General features: G+C 35.6%; 3 protein-coding genes and 2 long non-coding RNA genes across 8 annotated transcripts; 3 read left to right on the forward strand and 2 right to left on the reverse strand.

Moving 5' to 3' along the window:
• Positions 1–951: 951 nt before the first annotated feature.
• On the forward strand, positions 952–4,291 carry LOC18037791 (phospholipase D alpha 4). Its single transcript, XM_006426448.2, has 4 exons — positions 952–1,358; positions 1,566–2,126; positions 2,228–3,437; positions 3,534–4,291. Exons 1-4 carry the CDS (start codon positions 1,242–1,244, stop codon positions 3,962–3,964), a joined length of 2,319 nt encoding a protein of 772 aa, XP_006426511.1. The 5' UTR covers positions 952–1,241; the 3' UTR covers positions 3,965–4,291.
• Positions 3,461–3,914, reverse strand: LOC112096835. The gene is made up of 3 exons (XR_002904678.1): positions 3,827–3,914; positions 3,674–3,736; positions 3,461–3,560 (listed from the first exon to the last, which is right to left on the reverse strand). It is a non-coding gene; the product is annotated as an uncharacterized LOC112096835 (long non-coding RNA).
• Positions 4,292–4,664: 373 nt separating the features above from the next.
• On the forward strand, positions 4,665–7,423 carry LOC18037792 (calcineurin B-like protein 10). The gene is made up of 9 exons (XM_006426451.2): positions 4,665–5,113; positions 5,200–5,368; positions 5,491–5,573; positions 5,975–6,034; positions 6,389–6,497; positions 6,607–6,659; positions 6,738–6,818; positions 6,938–7,050; positions 7,222–7,423. The coding sequence occupies exons 1-9, from the start codon at positions 5,084–5,086 to the stop codon at positions 7,289–7,291; spliced, it is 768 nt and encodes a 255-aa protein (XP_006426514.1). The 5' UTR covers positions 4,665–5,083; the 3' UTR covers positions 7,292–7,423.
• Positions 7,424–7,527: 104 nt separating this feature from the next.
• Positions 7,528–14,128, reverse strand: LOC18035814 (protein FLX-like 3). Of its 3 annotated transcripts, none has more exons than XM_024180870.1 (7): positions 13,873–14,128; positions 12,627–13,167; positions 12,344–12,489; positions 12,053–12,132; positions 11,708–11,954; positions 8,423–8,496; positions 7,528–8,297 (listed from the first exon to the last, which is right to left on the reverse strand). In XM_024180870.1, exons 2-5 carry the CDS (start codon positions 13,154–13,156, stop codon positions 11,880–11,882), a joined length of 831 nt encoding a protein of 276 aa, XP_024036638.1. In that variant the 5' UTR covers positions 13,157–13,167; positions 13,873–14,128; the 3' UTR covers positions 7,528–8,297; positions 8,423–8,496; positions 11,708–11,879. The 3 variants fall into 3 exon arrangements, with proteins under 3 accessions (XP_024036638.1, XP_024036639.1, XP_024036640.1); XM_024180871.1 differs by having other exon boundaries at positions 8,415–8,496; XM_024180872.1 differs by lacking the exon at positions 13,873–14,128 and adding an exon at positions 13,707–13,817.
• Positions 14,101–15,550, forward strand: LOC112096834. Of its 2 annotated transcripts, XR_002904677.1 has the most exons (4): positions 14,101–14,139; positions 14,256–14,376; positions 14,965–15,227; positions 15,311–15,550. It is a non-coding gene; the product is annotated as an uncharacterized LOC112096834 (long non-coding RNA). The 2 variants fall into 2 exon arrangements; XR_002904676.1 differs by lacking the exon at positions 14,101–14,139 and having other exon boundaries at positions 14,189–14,376.
• The last annotated feature ends 914 nt before the right edge of the window (positions 15,551–16,464 follow it).

A 16,464-nucleotide genomic window follows, 5' to 3' on the forward strand; every position in this document is an offset into this window, starting at 1 on the left:
TTGTAATAGGATAATATTGTAAAAAAAAGTTAAAATGAACAAAAGGTAATGGCAAGGATGTCAATAATTTAATGATAAGGATACTTTGAGTTATTTTTAAAAATATAGGGACTAAACGGACACTAACCTCAAAATATAAGAACTAAACGAGCTTTTACCCTATTATAAAGTATTTAATAATGATCTAAAATTTTAAATCCACATTTTAAAAAAGATAGACGCACGCATCTATAAATGATTATATTCACGAGATGAAATTGATTCAATTATGCATGCTTTTCAACGTAATTCAATCCCATCAAATGTGACTCGTTAAATAGAATTCATTGACGAAATGTAAGAACGGAATCCTACCCACGTGAACGGTTCTCACAACATGCTCATAAAATTGCAAATGGCAAGAAGAAAATGAGAATGGTTAATGAACAAAAAACCAAAACCTGGACAAGAAAACATTTGAGATCTCAAAAGAAATCGAAAGTTAGAAATTTTAGTTGGAACTACACGGATGTCCATTGCAAAATAATTGTTGTTGTGTCTTCTCTCCAATGTCTTTAATTGTTGTCACATCCTCTAATTTTATCATCGATCGCTTCGACCAGGCTTTAAAATCATCCATGCTTTTCCCAACAGGAATTAAATAGCAGCTAGATATGGGTGTCTTTTTCATTGGTACATTTTCTGATTTTGGTCCTGTTGAAAATTGGTTAAAAGTATTGGCATAATTAGGATTATATGGCACAATTAGGCATAAATTGGTTAAAGTTTTGGCCAAATTAATTACATCTTTTTTATGATGAAATATGCCCATAATCACCATTACACAATCTTCCTTACAATCGTATAAAACACGTTTATCTTGCACGTGTAGTCTCAAAAGATGACATAACAACAATGTCAAATTATACAAGTTTGCTTCTGATTCAAAACTGGAATTGCTAGTTTTTCATTTACATTTTGTGTTGAGAAGAAGTGTGATTTGAGTTCAAGAAACTTCAACTTGATGTGTAAACTTGTTATAGGCAGACTTGAAGGTTGCCTCTAAGATTTAGACTAGGAACATAGAAAATTTCACAAGTCTTTCCAACTGACAACACTTTGATTCCATTGTTTTGCCTTCCAAGTTTCCATGGCAACTGCAAGCCCTCGCCTACCTTTATATATGAATATGAATTGACAAATGTTATTCATAACTTGCCAAAATTAAACATTTCCCATTTCTCTCTCTCTCTCAAGTCAATATGGTTTTGAAGTATGAAGGCCATAGTGCGATGGAGGGAAAGCTTAAATTTCTTCATGGAACACTTGAGGCAACTATATTTGATGCAACACCGTACATACATCCATTTCCCTTCAACGTGAGTATAGATTTCGCCTTTTAGCTTATATAATGTGCTATCAAGATTTTTGGATATTAAAAATTGTATCGGGTAATTCAAGGTCTACTTGATTAATTTTAAGAGTACGATAATTAAAGTGTTTGATAAAGCAATTCTCTTAATGGTTAAATTATTTCATAACAGTAATTAACTGTAGAACTTTTTGACATAATTATGTTTTTGCAGTGTGTTTTTGTTAATGGAAAGCCTACCTATGTAACAATCAAGATTGATAACAAAAAGGTGGCAAAAACAAGCCATGAACATGACAGAGTTTGGAATCAAACATTTCAGATTCTGTGTGCACACCCAGCTGATGCAACAATCACCATTACATTGAAAACAAAGTGCTCAGTCTTGGGAAAAATTCACATCCAAGCTCTTCAAATACTCAATGAGGCAAGTTTGATTAGCGGGTTCTTTCCTCTTGAGATGGAAAATGGGAAGCCGAACCCGGACCTCAGGCTCAGGTTCATGTTATGGTTCAAACCAGCAGCATATGAACCAACATGGGGGAAAATAATTAGCAATGGTGAATTCCAGGGTCTGAGGAATGCTTCATTTCCTCAAAGATCAAATTGCCATGTCAAGCTTTATCATGATGCTCATCATAGCTCTTCATTTGAGCCTCCGTATGATCTTTGTGGGTCTCCAGGAAAGCTATGGGAGGATGTTTACAAGGCCATTGAGGGTGCAAAGCATCTGATTTACATCGCAGGCTGGTCTCTCAATCCCAAGATGGTTCTGGTAAACAAAATTAAACACTTTTTATTTTATTATTTTTTATTTATTTACTCCTTTGATTCTTTATTCTTGATTTTAGAAGCCCCGAGATTGATCTGTGGCAGGTCAGAGATTCTCAAACAGAAATTGCCCATGCAAGAGGAGTTCAGCTTGGTGAATTGTTGAAACATAAAGCTGAAGAAGGTGTAGCTGTGAGAATTATGCTTTGGGATGATGAAACATCCTTGCCAATCATCAAGAACAAAGGCGTAATGAGGACACATGATGAAGATGCATTTGCTTACTTCAAACACACCAAAGTTATTTGCAAATTGTGTCCTAGATTACACCACAAGTTCCCAACTCTCTTTGCTCACCACCAAAAGACCATAACTGTAGACGCCAGAGCACAAGATTCTATCTTCGACAGAGAAATTATGAGCTTTGTTGGTGGATTAGATCTTTGCGACGGCCGCTATGATACAGAGAAACATTCATTGTTTCAGGCACTTAACTCAGAATCACATTGTTTTGATTTCTATCAGATAAATATTGCAGGCGCTAGCCTTCACAAAGGAGGGCCAAGAGAGCCTTGGCATGACGTTCATGCTTGTATCACTGGCGAAGCAGCTTGGGATGTGCTAACAAATTTTGAACAAAGATGGACTAAACAATGTGACCCTTCATTGTTAGTTCCCATCAGCAGCATACCAAATCTGGGGCACAAGTCTAATATTATTCCTTCAAGCAATTATTTCAACCAAAGAAATTGGAAAGTGCAAGTTTTTAGATCAATAGATCATGTTTCAGCTAGCCAACTGGCCAAAAATTTAACTGTGGAGAGAAGCATACATGAGGCTTATGTGGAAGCCATAAGGAAAGCTGAACGGTTTATCTACATTGAGAATCAATACTTCATTGGGGGATGCCAATTGTGGGAGAAAGATAAGCACTGTGGCTGCAGAAATTTGATTCCTATAGAGATAGCACTAAAGGTTGTGAGTAAGATCAAGGCAAAGGAGAGATTTGCAGTGTATATATTGATACCAATGTGGCCTGAAGGGGTGCCCACTAGTGACCCTGTTCAGGATATATTGCATTGGACTAGAGAAACGATGGCAATGATGTATAAATTGATTGGAGAAGCAATACAAGAAAGCGGCCAGGTGGGTCACCCAAGAGATTTCCTGAACTTCTTCTGCCTTGCAACTAGGGAAGAGAAGAAGAGCAATGGGGAATTTGTCCCCCCATATTCTCCTCATCCAATGACTCAATATTGGAATGCTCAAATGCATAGAAGATTCATGGTTTATGTTCATTCCAAGCTCATGATAGGTATGATTACAGTATTAGTACTTTGATAACAACTTTACAATTGCAAATGCATTCAAAAATATATGTTTTTATGAACTAACAATATTTTCCGTTCAGTGGATGATGTGTACCTCTTGATAGGATCTGCAAATATAAACCAAAGATCAATGGATGGGCAAAGAGACACTGAAATTGCAATAGGGTGTTACCAGCTGCCCAAAAATGATGATCAAAACAGCGAAGATATTAGTGCATACCGTTTGTCGCTATGGTACGAACATACTGGACTTGCAGAGGGACTATTTCGAGAACCTGAAAGCCTGGAATGTGTGCAGAAAATATGTTCAATAGGAGATGAAATGTGGAATATTTACAGTGGTGAAGAAGTTGTAGACATGGACGGTGTTCACCTGGTAACTTATCCTGTGAATGTAACACCTGATGGATTGATTGAGGATCTTGTTGATGAAGGTGGAAATTTTCCTGATACAAAAACTCCAGTGAAGGGAAAGAGATCAAAAGTATTGCCTCCCATATGCACCACTTAGTTATATATGAATCTGTGGCTTTGCCGAAACTTGTACACATATGAAAGCTGTGAAGACATGAATGTATGATATCGATGTAAAAACCATAAGCACTAGAGTTTAATTATAAATTTTAGAAAAAATAGAAAAAAATATATTTAGAGAAGGGGGGGGGGGTGTGTAGATTTTATTTATGAAAGAAATTATAAAGAAGGTTACTGTAACATGTGTCTAGATCGATTTTCTAAAACAAAGTTGTATGAACTTGGCCGCAGGACTTAGAGCAGCTTTCCCAGAAGCCCAAAAAGTTGAATATAGAATATCATCAACTGGTCTCAATAAGCTGAATACCTGATGTCAATTTCTAAAAGTTGACTGTCTCATATCAATTTTTATATTAAGCAATGTGCTGGGTCATCTCTTTAAAAGCATTTCCTCACAAGCAACTCTGACGGATAATGACAAGCGAATTCACCATAGCCACTACAATGATCATGACCATGGCTACCAAATTATACAGTAATACAAAATTACTATTCAAAACATTAATTGTGGACTCTATTGGATAGAATCGTAGAATATGCTAATATATATTCAATAATAAAGTTAATTTAATCTTATCTTATCTGCTCTATGATTGAGTTTCCCTGTTGGATTATTGGACCCTACAATTATCAATATGATGTGGGCCGATTAGCAAAGCATTTTCAATTTTTTTTCAGCATTTGGGGTCTGTAATACACATATTTGGTAAAGCATGCAATCATATGGCAGCAAAATATTTATTATTTTCATTAGTGTCGTACAAAAGCATGTTGTAACTCGCTGCTGATACAAGTTCCATTTTCAGTTATATTTCGTTTTTGTCCGAGCAAAAAATATTATGCAAATCATCTACAAACTATGCAGCAACAGTGAAATCAGAAAGCCTGAATCTGGGATATTTCATTCTGGAAACTTTGTTTTAGAGGATTTCTCTACTTGATCAATTATCTGTTTATTCATTTCTGATATGATTCTTTCTTTCATTGTTTGTGTGGGAATGTTTTCGAACAAATATGGTTTTTAGTCAGTGGTTATTACAAGTTCTATTTTTCATCTTCCTTTCCGGCTTAGAAAGTTCAGTTATTTGATGCAAAAATGGATTCTGCAATGAACTCTTTCACGTGGGTAAGTCTTCAAATGAAGTTGTCTCTTTCCAAGTAATTGTGATTTTCCCAAGCAATCTGAATTTTCTTTTTATGTTGGTATGTTAGGGATCAAGCTCTTTACAAATCGGCAGCAAGCTTTGTTCTGTGTTCTCGCCATTTATAGGCTTCGTTGAAGACTTGATCTTCAGCCTAACCGGTTGCTTTGATCACCACTGTCCACCTGAGCTTCGTTACACATTCAATGACCTCGTTCGCCTAGCTAATAATTCTCCATGTTCGTATCACATACGCATACAAATGTTCTTCTAGTTGGAGCAACTGTATATTATATGTTTTCTATGTGATTGACAATTGTTCTGTTCTGGAATTTGATTTTCTTGAGATGGTAATTTGCAGTTACTATAAATGAAGTGGAGGCACTGTACGAATTATTCAAGGAGTTGAGTAGTTCTCTCATTGATGATGGGCTAATTCACAAGGTAGCAAAAATTTTATTTTTCTTGTTAGATCTTTATTGCCATATGGTTTTGGCAACAAGAACGTGGGAAGTCATTCCTGAGGTTTTCAGCCGTTGAAAGCATTTTGTATGCAATTTTATAACTAATTGACTAGGGCTCATTTGGAATTAAGGTGTTATGGGCTTTTAATCCACAGCTGTTGTGAAATGGAATCAGTAGCTCTCAATAATGAGAATCATATTGGTAAGGTGTTGTGTAAAATCATATAAAGGAATTTGTTGACCAAAAACATTAGCTGTTGTGCTTTCAAAATTAAACTAAAAGGTAACTATTACAAATGAGTCGTAAATGTTACTCCAAGACAACTGCAATCTTCCTAGAACAACAAGCATTTGATTTGCTTCTTTGTTTTTAATTCATAGGAGGAGCTTCGATTGGCACTACTCAAAACTACATCTGGAGAAAATCTTTTCCTGGATAGGGTATAATCTTCTCACTTATGGTTATTAATATCTTTCTGTTGTCTGCTTAATTGATTTCTTCTCTCTGTAGTCAGTAAAATTATTTCGTCATCATTAAAAGGGGGAAAAGAACAACTGTCAATGATATGATTTATCTATTTTCTTTAAGTGAAATGAAATTCGCAGATCGCCTTGGAAACTTGTTTTTTAGATTTGGTGAATTGGGACTGAATGTTACTCTTTAGCTCTGATGATTAGGTAATTTCAAACTAATTCATTTCTCACTGAACGCTTGTGATTCTGCTTTCGCAATGAGGTTTAAAATACTCTGTTTTCCATCATTTTGATCTGTGTGTTTATTAAATGGCTTTGCAGGTATTTGATCTTTTTGATGAGAAGAAAAATGGGGTAATTGAATTTGAGGAGTTTGTGCGTGCACTCAGTATCTTTCATCCTAGTACTCCATTGGAGGACAAAATTGACTGTAAGTATTGACAAAGCTATTATCAGTTCTTTGATTCAAGTAATAGAACTTGAGAACTTGCTAAAAACTATGGACTATTGGTTTCTTTCTTCTCTTTGGTTTCATGCAGTTGCATTTCGACTCTACGATTTGAGAGAGACCGGAAGCATTGAGCCAGAAGAAGTGAGTATCTTGACATGTTCGGACTATGAAAAGTTTCAATTCGTTACTTAAGGAGAGATTGTATTTATAATGTTTCAGGTAAGGAAAATGGTAGTTGCTACCTTACAGGAATCTGGCGTGCATCTTTCAGATGAATCTCTCAAAGCTATCATCGACAAGGCAATGAATCACTACCCTTTTTGTTTTAAGAATTTTTTTTTTCCAATTCTGCTACTTCAGCATGTCTTTCTGTTTTGAGGCTTCATTTGCACCATGTGACTTCTTTCTTGGCTCAACAGACATTTGCTGATGCTGATGCTGATGGGGATGGCAAAATAAACAGAGAAGAATGGAAATCCTTTGCTCTTAGTCACCCAACTCTTTTGAAGAACATGACTCTTCCTTTTTTAAAGTACGCAACTTCCCTTCTTGAATTATTTTACTGTTATTGTTATTAGATTGGTAGCAGATTTCTTTATTCATCGACTCTACCGACTGATCAGCTGGAATCATTCATTTGCCGCTAAACTTTGGTTTGTGTCTTTTGTTAACTTCCTTTTTAATGTTTTTGGTCATCTGTCAGGGACATGACAACAGTATTTCCGAGTTTTATATTCAACACTGGAGTTGATGACACAGAATTTGAGATGTAATTATTGTTCTTTTTCAACATTCCTACCAAGTGGGTGATACAGCTTATCGACCTCACTACAGGAAACTTCTAGCTTGTGTATTTCCAACTTTCAAAGATTCAGATTCATATTGAATTCATCCTCTTCTCCTTCTGGCTATTTGTTTTGACGAGTACCTGAGAGTATTATAATCTATCGACACAACAGAATCGCATAGCTCAAAAATCTACGCCTCAACACAAATATGGTCCTGAACATTTAAAAATCATCTCGTAGGCCCGCCTCTAGGACTACAGGAACACATAAGACCTAAATGGTCTACAACAAACATTTTGGGATCGAGTGGTGATTAACAATACAATACTACTAGAGAACTCAACTATGACAAAGCCAGACATGCGAAACGATGGGTGAGATGCCCCATAAATCAACTACTCACAAGGTTTAATCTAAAAATTTTGCACCTTCTAGTAAGAAAATTTGTGAAGTCTAGCAACAGGCAAAAAGTAACTAGTATGAAACAAATCATCCACTAAGTTGCAGTACAAAGAGGGCGATAATGAGATAAATCAGAAGAATCGGATGTTCAAAATGGGTTTATTTGTGGTAGTCAAGGCACACATTTGCTAAAATTTGCAGACCTCCAACCAACCAGCAGTCTTTTGCTTCTGCACTTATCTAGCAGGAATTTTTACTGCTAGTCCTTGTGCTTCCACAGAATCTGGGTCATGACAACTAAATAGCGAAGCTCATCCATGGTCACTTAAGACACTTGCCATTCTCATTCCTCTAGAGATATTGACCACATTAGAGTATGTAAAATCGTGGCATTAAAGTTTATTTTTATCCGATTATAGTTGTTGATACAGTCCATTTCCGTTATCAAACCCACTTTTTACTACTATTACATTCTGTTTCCTTGATGCTCCAGAGCAATATCTTTTTCAGCAGCCTTCAAATAGATATAACTAAGACCAGAGCTTTGTTCGGTCTCGTTCACCAAATAAGGTACCAGCTTCAATCTCATCTGTAGAAAGTTCAAAATAAAAAGTTAGCAGCAATCAGTTGCAGCACTTTCAGCAAAAAACATAAAAAGATGCACTAAAATACATGATAATAAAGATTTATGCAGAAAGATCATAACATATTTACTTCACATCTTGATCCTAAGACCTGAGCTTTGTTCGATCTTGTTCACCAAAAAAGTTACCAGCTTTCAATCTCATCTGTAGAAAGTTCAAAATAAAAAGTTAGTGGAAACTAACTTTCAGCAAAAAAATAATAATGATAATAAAAAGATGCACTAAAATAGATGATAATAAAGATTTATGCAAAAAGATCATAACGTATTTACTTCACATCTTTACCCTACGAAACTGTCTGGTAGATTATTAATAGTGAGTTACTGAAACAGAAAATAAAAAGGCACTGCCTCCAAGGAACAACGGCCCACTACAGTGGTTTCATATTCAGATTGATGACTTCTAGTTAAAGCCACCATATTTCAACTGACCCATTTAGAAGGCCATGAAACAAACTTCCGTATCTTTATGCCTCCCATTGTGCGAGAACAGCCTAAGGGAACAACAGGCAATACTCCTCAAGTCTCTTAACAATCCTCTGTAGCAATCATTACCCTGGCATTACTAGAACTATTTCAGAAACACCTTGCGTGGCTTTGCGTGGTGATCTTTAGATCATCACAACCTCCTGCACTTGACTTCATTGGGAAAACTTCTGATGCTCAAAGATGATTGAAGGTAGAAAAGAGATAAACCAAAGATTACTTGACTCTAAACTGAAATTTCCTAGCAACCCAAATAAGCAAAATAGCCACCTCTCTGAACTAAAATTTAGAAGTATAACCAGCAGAACATTCTAAGATGGCACAGCAAACTCATCGATCAAATATTACAGAAAGCAGCCACAATTAAAGCAATGCTTTCTCCTTTTGCCTTTCACCTAAATATCCACAGCAGCACATAAAGAAATCTCAAGTCATACCATATTAAGATGGTTAAAGATCTTAGCTGACTCCAACACTTCAACGCATACTAAAACAGCTTAACTGGAGCAGCAACATTGAGACACTGGAACTAAACAGAAGTCTTTCCAATTTCTCCATCTGTCTACCGATGTATTATAAACAGCCAACAACCAACTTCTATTGTTTTGGAGTTTTCCAAAGTGCTCCACATAACAGATTAACTCATCCCAAAAAGAAAGGACCACCAAATAAACTCCTTGAATTTGTGCATACTATTTCCTACTGGTAATCTTAAGTCCAGAACATTCATCAGTCAGACTGACCGCATTTCCTTTCTAAAAACATATCTAATATCAAATCCTCGTTAATATCAAAACATGGAATTACAACCTCTCAAGTGAAAATCACACAAATCTCCATTATATAAGAAGCGGGTGATTTAAATAGCTTAGAAAGACCTTATATCATCCCAGAGAAGTGACATTTGTGGTACAATTTCAACATCTGTAATTCCGGCACACAATGCAATGCAGCATTTTGGAGAAACCCGTGTGGTTAAGCTAGCTAAGAAAAGCTTTCTAGCACAATGTAAAACACTTGTTTCTTTTGCAGGACTTAAAAACTAATTTGGTCTCATGGAATCACAAAGAAGCAATTAATTAGAAATGTGACTTCACGGGCTCAACCATGAAACTTCTACCCCAGAGCTTAATAATGAGTGGGGGACAAATGCAAATAACTTAATATGGGTAAAGCCGAGAAACTGGATGAAGCTACTAATGGAAAAAACTTGAACCAACAGTAACTTCATAAAATATCAATGAATGAACAACTAATACAACTTGGCTTCTTCAATGTCAGTATTAACATATAGGATCCAAAGAATGCTAGAAGGTTAATTGATTAACGAAATAATGGGTATATCATAGCAGTATATAGTCTGTGGATTTAAAAAGTTAGCTCAGAAAACAGAATCAAGTTCCAAATCCATAAATTTATATAACAGAGACAGAATACTTGCCTAGGAAGTATAGATCAGAAGTCGGCCTCTTGTCACTTGGCATGCCACCATCCTTCAGAAACTCCAGGCTCATCTAAATATGTGAAGGAGAATCTTGAACTGATCTAGGTGGTCAGAGATATTTTGACCACCAAAGTGATAAGGTAGAACCGAGATAAGATGAACAATTAGAAAATCCGCACCAGAACAAGAGTTTTCTGGATTTTCCCCAACCATAGTTGTATATTGGGAACTACATAACCATAGTCTACATAAGTGTTATTCGAGGGTATGTCAAACATGTCACTCCGATGTCCAAGTGTTAGGATGGTACACCAACTTCACACGCTTTTTGAAGGTTCTTAACTTTACTTTGAGGACATACAAAGTTTAGTCCATCCAAGATTGGGAAATATTATCCCTCCTTTCTTCAAACAAACAAATATTCTCTCCGTTAAGCCACCTTATGCTCCAAATAGGAGAAATCCAACCATCTGAACTAGAGAAACTTTAAAACTATCTTCCAGTCACTAACTTTTGGAAAGAGTAATACAACCTTGAATTCCACTCTTTGATCTAAAGCTTCCTAGAATCCCTATAAATCTAAATGGCAAGGGTTAACTAAAACAGTAACTTGTACCGACTTATAAAATGAGCAAATGGCCTTCAGCCCTTCACACAGATCTGACCAACTGAAGTTGAAAGCCAGCTTCGTGATCCAGAACAGTGGGGGCAATGCCATGAAGTAATGCACATTTACTATTGTGGAATTTCTTCAATGGGGACAAATCCAAACAAAATCTATGATTAAAATTATACGAAAGATTTTGCCTTTCCATACATGTCCCATGATGAAATATAGAAACACTCAAAAGCTTTGATAGCACATCCCTTTAAAAATGGGTACTAAAAGCATGACAAATGCAAGTACAAAAGAATCCTCCGTTTAGAATTTCAGCTATAATAGGAGATAACGAATGTACCTACTTTCACAAAATACCTAAATCCACAGCAGCCGCATAGTTCGGAACTAAAATGGTCAACCTCAAAAACTAAGCTATAAGAACATACAGAAGAAACCCAAAGAAACTTCTAGCAATAACAGAAAAAATTAGGAAAATTCACTCTAATGTTATCCATCTTATAGAAAAGCAATGGGGTTTTATCAGGAACTACAGCAAAATGCTTCATTCTGATAGTCCATGTATCTCCAAAAAACACCCCAGCCAAAAAAAAGAGGATCACACTATTTAAGAGCTCCTAGCTTCTATGAAGTTATGGGTACATAAAATCAGACAAATGTGCTACACTATAAATACACGTAAATAAGAGAAGATGCAATTATAAAGAAGCCAGCTGCTGAGTATAGCCACAGTAATTGAAATAAATATATTGTGATAGTAAAAGAAAAAACTGTCTCTACCAACTAGAGAAAAGCAACATTAAATACCTATATAAATCAGTTTAGGGTTACTAACAACGCATTCAGATAAATAAGCACTGATGTGGAATGAACACATAGACGATAAGTGTTTCTTTCTGGCTTATATGTCGAATTTCATAGCTGGGAAGCCAAAAAAGTAGGGATTTTGCCTTCAACTCCAACATCTAACATCCAGGTTTCAGCGACGTGCCATACGAGGCTTATCCCATGAAGCAGGCCTTGGGCCATACATAGGACCCTTGTCTGCAAGGCCCTGAGAAATCACAGAGGGACAGTTAAAGCCATATAATACAATCCAATACAACAATCCAATAAACAAAAATTTAATAAAATTTCAGGCATGAAACATACCCTATGAACCCCATACCCATCTCCAAAAGGTGCAGGAAAACTTCCATCCACGCCACTGAAATTCATCCCATATGGTCCACCTGGAGCCATCACACACAAATATAAAGAACTGTCGATATTCTGAGCTTGTAAATCATCTGAACAAATTTAATTTGCAAGATGTCGCATGCATTAACAATGGCAAAATGCCATGACAAGAATGAAGCAACCAATTTAATTTCACAGCAATACATAAGAAATGCTAGAAGAATCAAACATCTATTAGAAACATCCATGACATACAGGACATACCAACACCCCATGGTCTACCATCGAAATTAGTCAGTTCTGCACGTAGCTTTTCAACTTCGCGAGCCATCGAAACTAAGTTCTTCTCCATAGCCTGTCTCTGTTCCATCAGTTCAATGTTTGCTTTCTTTTCATAATCAACAGCAGCTCTACAAAAGAAGATATTGATTTGATTACAAGATTGGGGTTACATGTTACAGAACCACTTTAAGGAACATGAGCAGTATAAGAATTTAAAGTAAAAAGTAAAGATGAAGGTATAAATAGAGGGAACTCAATAACAAACCTAGCATGCATAAGCTCTTGATGCAGACCATCAATCTCTGCCCTTAATAAAGGAATCTGTTGATTATCAGCTTGCAATTTTGCAAGGTCTTTTTGAAGGGTCTGAACTTTTCCATTGAGTTCATTCCTAAGGTTATTCAGCTTCTGAACTTCAGCACGGAGTTGTACAGCCTCTTTTTTCAAAGGCTCAGTAGCACGAAGATCTGCCTCCAGCTTCAACCCTTTCTCAACTAGATCCCTCACATGCACTTCTTGTTCTGCACGAATTTCGCCAATGACAAGATTCATTCGATGAAGCTCCTCCTTAGCAGCAGCAAGCTCTCGCTGCATGGCCATTCGATCTTCAACCAGCCTTCGATTATCACCCAAGAGTCTCTGAATTTCAGCATGCTGAATTTCAAGTTCTTCCTCCAATAAAGCAGGGTGGGGAGGTGGCTGTGGCATAGGGGGGCCACGAATGAAAGGTCTTTCAGGTGGAAAGCCACGTCGGTCACTATAAACTTCACGAGGAATGCGATTTCTCCCTGCCATATTGAGTTACCCTGCATAAATAAAGCACAAGAAACAATATGATATAGATACTACTATAATAATATTTTCCAAGGAATTTTATTACAGCTTTAAAAAATTAAGAATCCTATCAAAACTTACGAGACAAAACTCAAACCAGAAACAACTAATACCAAGAATACACAAAATATTTTAACATTGAATGAAGTTTTCTAGAAATAAATTATCATGATCACTGGGAATCACAGGGTCCCATCGATCAAGGTAAGTTAAAGTTATTGCACCCAATACAAAATTTGCAACCTTCCCATTCCACTGGGTATCTATTAGAAAAAATTTCCATCTAGAGTAACAAAAGCCTCAACTTCCATCACATGCCCAGAGAGCATCACCTACAAAATTCCATACCTTCAATTCTTGTTTCAACTAGTAGCAACAAAAATAAAACATACATAAAATATTGTTCTATCAGATAATCAAACAAAATCACGAACCCATCATTTTTATTTAACTTTCTATTTTTTCAAAAGTCAACTCAAACCCACCCAAAAAATTCACAAAACAAACTTACATAAACCCAAATATCCTGTTTCCACTACACAGAAACAATAGAAACCCAACAAGTACCAAACTTTACACTCAATTGAACAAAATTTAGATAACAATCCTCTCATCAACTCAAAAACATTCCAATAATCAAGTATATAATAACAAAAACGCTAATTTCACGTGCATACCTAAACAAAGGCGATGACTAAAAAATTGATTTCTGAATTAATTATTTCCTCCCACAAATTATAGAAAAAGAAGAAACCGGACCTAACAAGAGGGGTTAGATTATAAATTAGGGGTATTGTCAGGGGCTTGATCGATATTTTGCAAAAAAAAAAAGGAGAAAACAGAAAAGTAGTTGGTATTGTAATATGTTTTCCTCTGGTTTCAGGCGGTTTTGGTGAAGAAGAATTATTTACAGGGATTTGTCCCCGCTATACCCTAAAGGTTAGGTATTTATCCAACTATACCTTTATAATTCAAAATTTTTTTTATATACCTTTTTCAATGTGCAATTATAAAATTACCCCAATTTAATTCTTCAAATTTCAAAATCTGCCTTCACGAGCTACCATACACAACGCTTGTCCTGCTGCTGCAAGTTCATGCTCCTGCTGCTGCAAGTTCATCCACCATATTAAAGGCTACAAAATCACCGAATTAAAGGCTGGAAATTCACCGAACTAAAGGTCATTAACCACATTTACACTTATTTTTTACTTTATAAAGAGAATTTATGGTGCATAATTGTTAGGGTTATATGCAATAGGGTTTTAAAAAACAAATTACCCACATGATTTTGGTCATTATCTTGCTTATTTACTGATAATCTTTCTTGCTGGTAATGTAATGAAGCTTCTTTAACTTGTGAATTTAAAATTGAAGAGAGTGAATTCATAGCTCTTTAATAATGGTTGTGGGAGTTCCTAATTAAATATTATCCTTATGAATTTTCGGTTATGGCTACACTAGTTTATGCATTAGATCTTTATATAATTTTACTTATTGTTTGTAGTTGAACTTCATCCATGGGAATTATATATCAATTTTCTTCAACTGCGTATGCATTCATTATGCTACAATCTGGGTTTTCTCTATTATTTGTTGTAGAACCTTTATTTTACAATTCTAATTTATTAACAATTTGCTATTTGTTTTAGCATAAAACTATTGATAGTATACTATTAATAAATCAACTGCAAGTAGATAAAAACAGTTACAACATTTCGTAGATATATTTGCCGTTACTTGTTAAGAATATTGTCTGTATTTCGTAGGTGTATTTGCCAATATTCATGAATGATCATTGGGTTCTCGGTGTGGTCGATATACTTGGGGGCAAGATTTCTATTTATGACTCCATGATAGACTTAACAAAGGATTTAGTTTTGGTGAGACAATTGCTGCCTGTTGCAGACATGATACCTCTAGTACTTCAGAAGATAGCATATCACGAAACACATCCAGACTGTAGTGAGGTTATTTCGAAAATTCCTTGGCCCATCGTGCGAGTGCGTGACATCCCGCAACAAAAATCAGGGTATGTACTATATATATAATGTGTTTTGAACATAATAATAAGAATGATGATTTTTAACAATTGATTTATATGAATTTTTTTAGTGGTGAATGTGGAGCATTTTTGTTGCGGTACTTGGAGGTCCTAGTCCATGGACTTGATGTCAATTCATAATGCCAACAAAATCATGTTACATAATTTCGACAAGCCTTGGTTGTAAAATTATTTGGGCATAGGTCATGGAAAAAAACTTTGTAGTGTCATTTTTTGGATTAGGAGATGTAATAGTTGTAATGAGGATGTTATTGATATTTGATGTCATTAAAGACAATTGACAGCATTAATATATTTTATTTCTTTGTTATTTATATTAATGATAGATAAGATAGTTTGCACAATATATACACAAGGAATACACTGTAAGAGAATACATGACTGCAGTCAGGTATTTGCACAAATACACGACTGCGGTCGGGTATTTGGAAATAAACATAATACGCTCTGTGACAAAATACTCGACTGCAGTCGGGTATTTGCACAGATACACGACTGTGGTCGGGTATTTAAAAATAAACATAATAAGCTGTGACAAAATACTCGACTGCAGTCGAGTATTTACACAGATACACGACTGCGGTCGGGTATTTGGAAATAAACATAATAAGTCGAGTATTTTGTCACAGATACACGACTGAGGTCGGGTATTTGGAAATAAACATAATAAGCTCTGTGACAAAATACTCGACTGCAGTTGGGTATTTGCACAGATACACGACTGTAGTTGGGTATTTACAAATAAAAATAACAAGCTCTCTGTGACAAAATACTTGACTGTAGTCGAGTATTTGCATAGATACACGACTATGGTCGAGTATTTAGAAATAAATATGACAAACTCTCTGTGATAATCGAGTATTTGCATAGATACACGACTGTAGTCGAGTATTTAGAAATAAACATGACTAGTTTTGTAACAGCCAAAATACACGATTGTACTCGGGTATGTGCACAGAATAAAAATTCTTTTCAATCATTCATTATATTGATGACACAATCAATATAGATTTTAAACATATCAAACTTCAAATAAATGAAACTAACTATAGTTCGATTGCCTATCAAATAACACAAATCCAATAATTATTGAAATCGTAAATAAGTCGTAATATAATAGAAGTTATTTAACATTCATCATAAATTTTTGGCATATTCAACCCAAACACTCAGTCCATATTTTATAAGTCTCTGGTCGCCTCCC

This window comes from Citrus clementina, unplaced genomic scaffold (assembly GCF_000493195.1).
Source record: "Citrus clementina cultivar Clemenules unplaced genomic scaffold, Citrus_clementina_v1.0 scaffold_7, whole genome shotgun sequence".
Taxonomy (NCBI): domain Eukaryota; kingdom Viridiplantae; phylum Streptophyta; class Magnoliopsida; order Sapindales; family Rutaceae; genus Citrus; species Citrus x clementina.

Excerpts from the sequence above, each read along its gene's own strand:
- LOC18037791 (XM_006426448.2), top strand. The coding sequence starts at position 1,242 with ATGGTTTTGAAGTATGAAGGCCATAGTGCGATGGAGGGAAAGCTTAAA. Across the intron at positions 1,359-1,565 it reads TACATCCATTTCCCTTCAAC|TGTGTTTTTGTTAATGGAAA; the intron begins GTGAGTATAGAT and ends ATGTTTTTGCAG. Across the intron at positions 3,438-3,533 it reads TCATTCCAAGCTCATGATAG|TGGATGATGTGTACCTCTTG; the intron begins GTATGATTACAG and ends TTTTCCGTTCAG.
- LOC18037792 (XM_006426451.2), top strand. The coding sequence starts at position 5,084 with ATGGATTCTGCAATGAACTCTTTCACGTGG. Across the intron at positions 5,114-5,199 it reads CAATGAACTCTTTCACGTGG|GGATCAAGCTCTTTACAAAT; the intron begins GTAAGTCTTCAA and ends TTGGTATGTTAG. Across the intron at positions 7,051-7,221 it reads ATGACTCTTCCTTTTTTAAA|GGACATGACAACAGTATTTC; the intron begins GTACGCAACTTC and ends GTCATCTGTCAG.
- LOC18035814 (XM_024180870.1), bottom strand. The coding sequence starts at position 13,156 with ATGGCAGGGAGAAATCGCATTCCTCGTGAAGTTTATAGTGACCGACGT. Across the intron at positions 12,133-12,343 it reads TGGTAGACCATGGGGTGTTG|GTGGACCATATGGGATGAAT; the intron begins GTATGTCCTGTA and ends TGATGGCTCCAG. Across the intron at positions 11,955-12,052 it reads ATGGGTATGGGGTTCATAGG|GGCCTTGCAGACAAGGGTCC; the intron begins GTATGTTTCATG and ends GTGATTTCTCAG.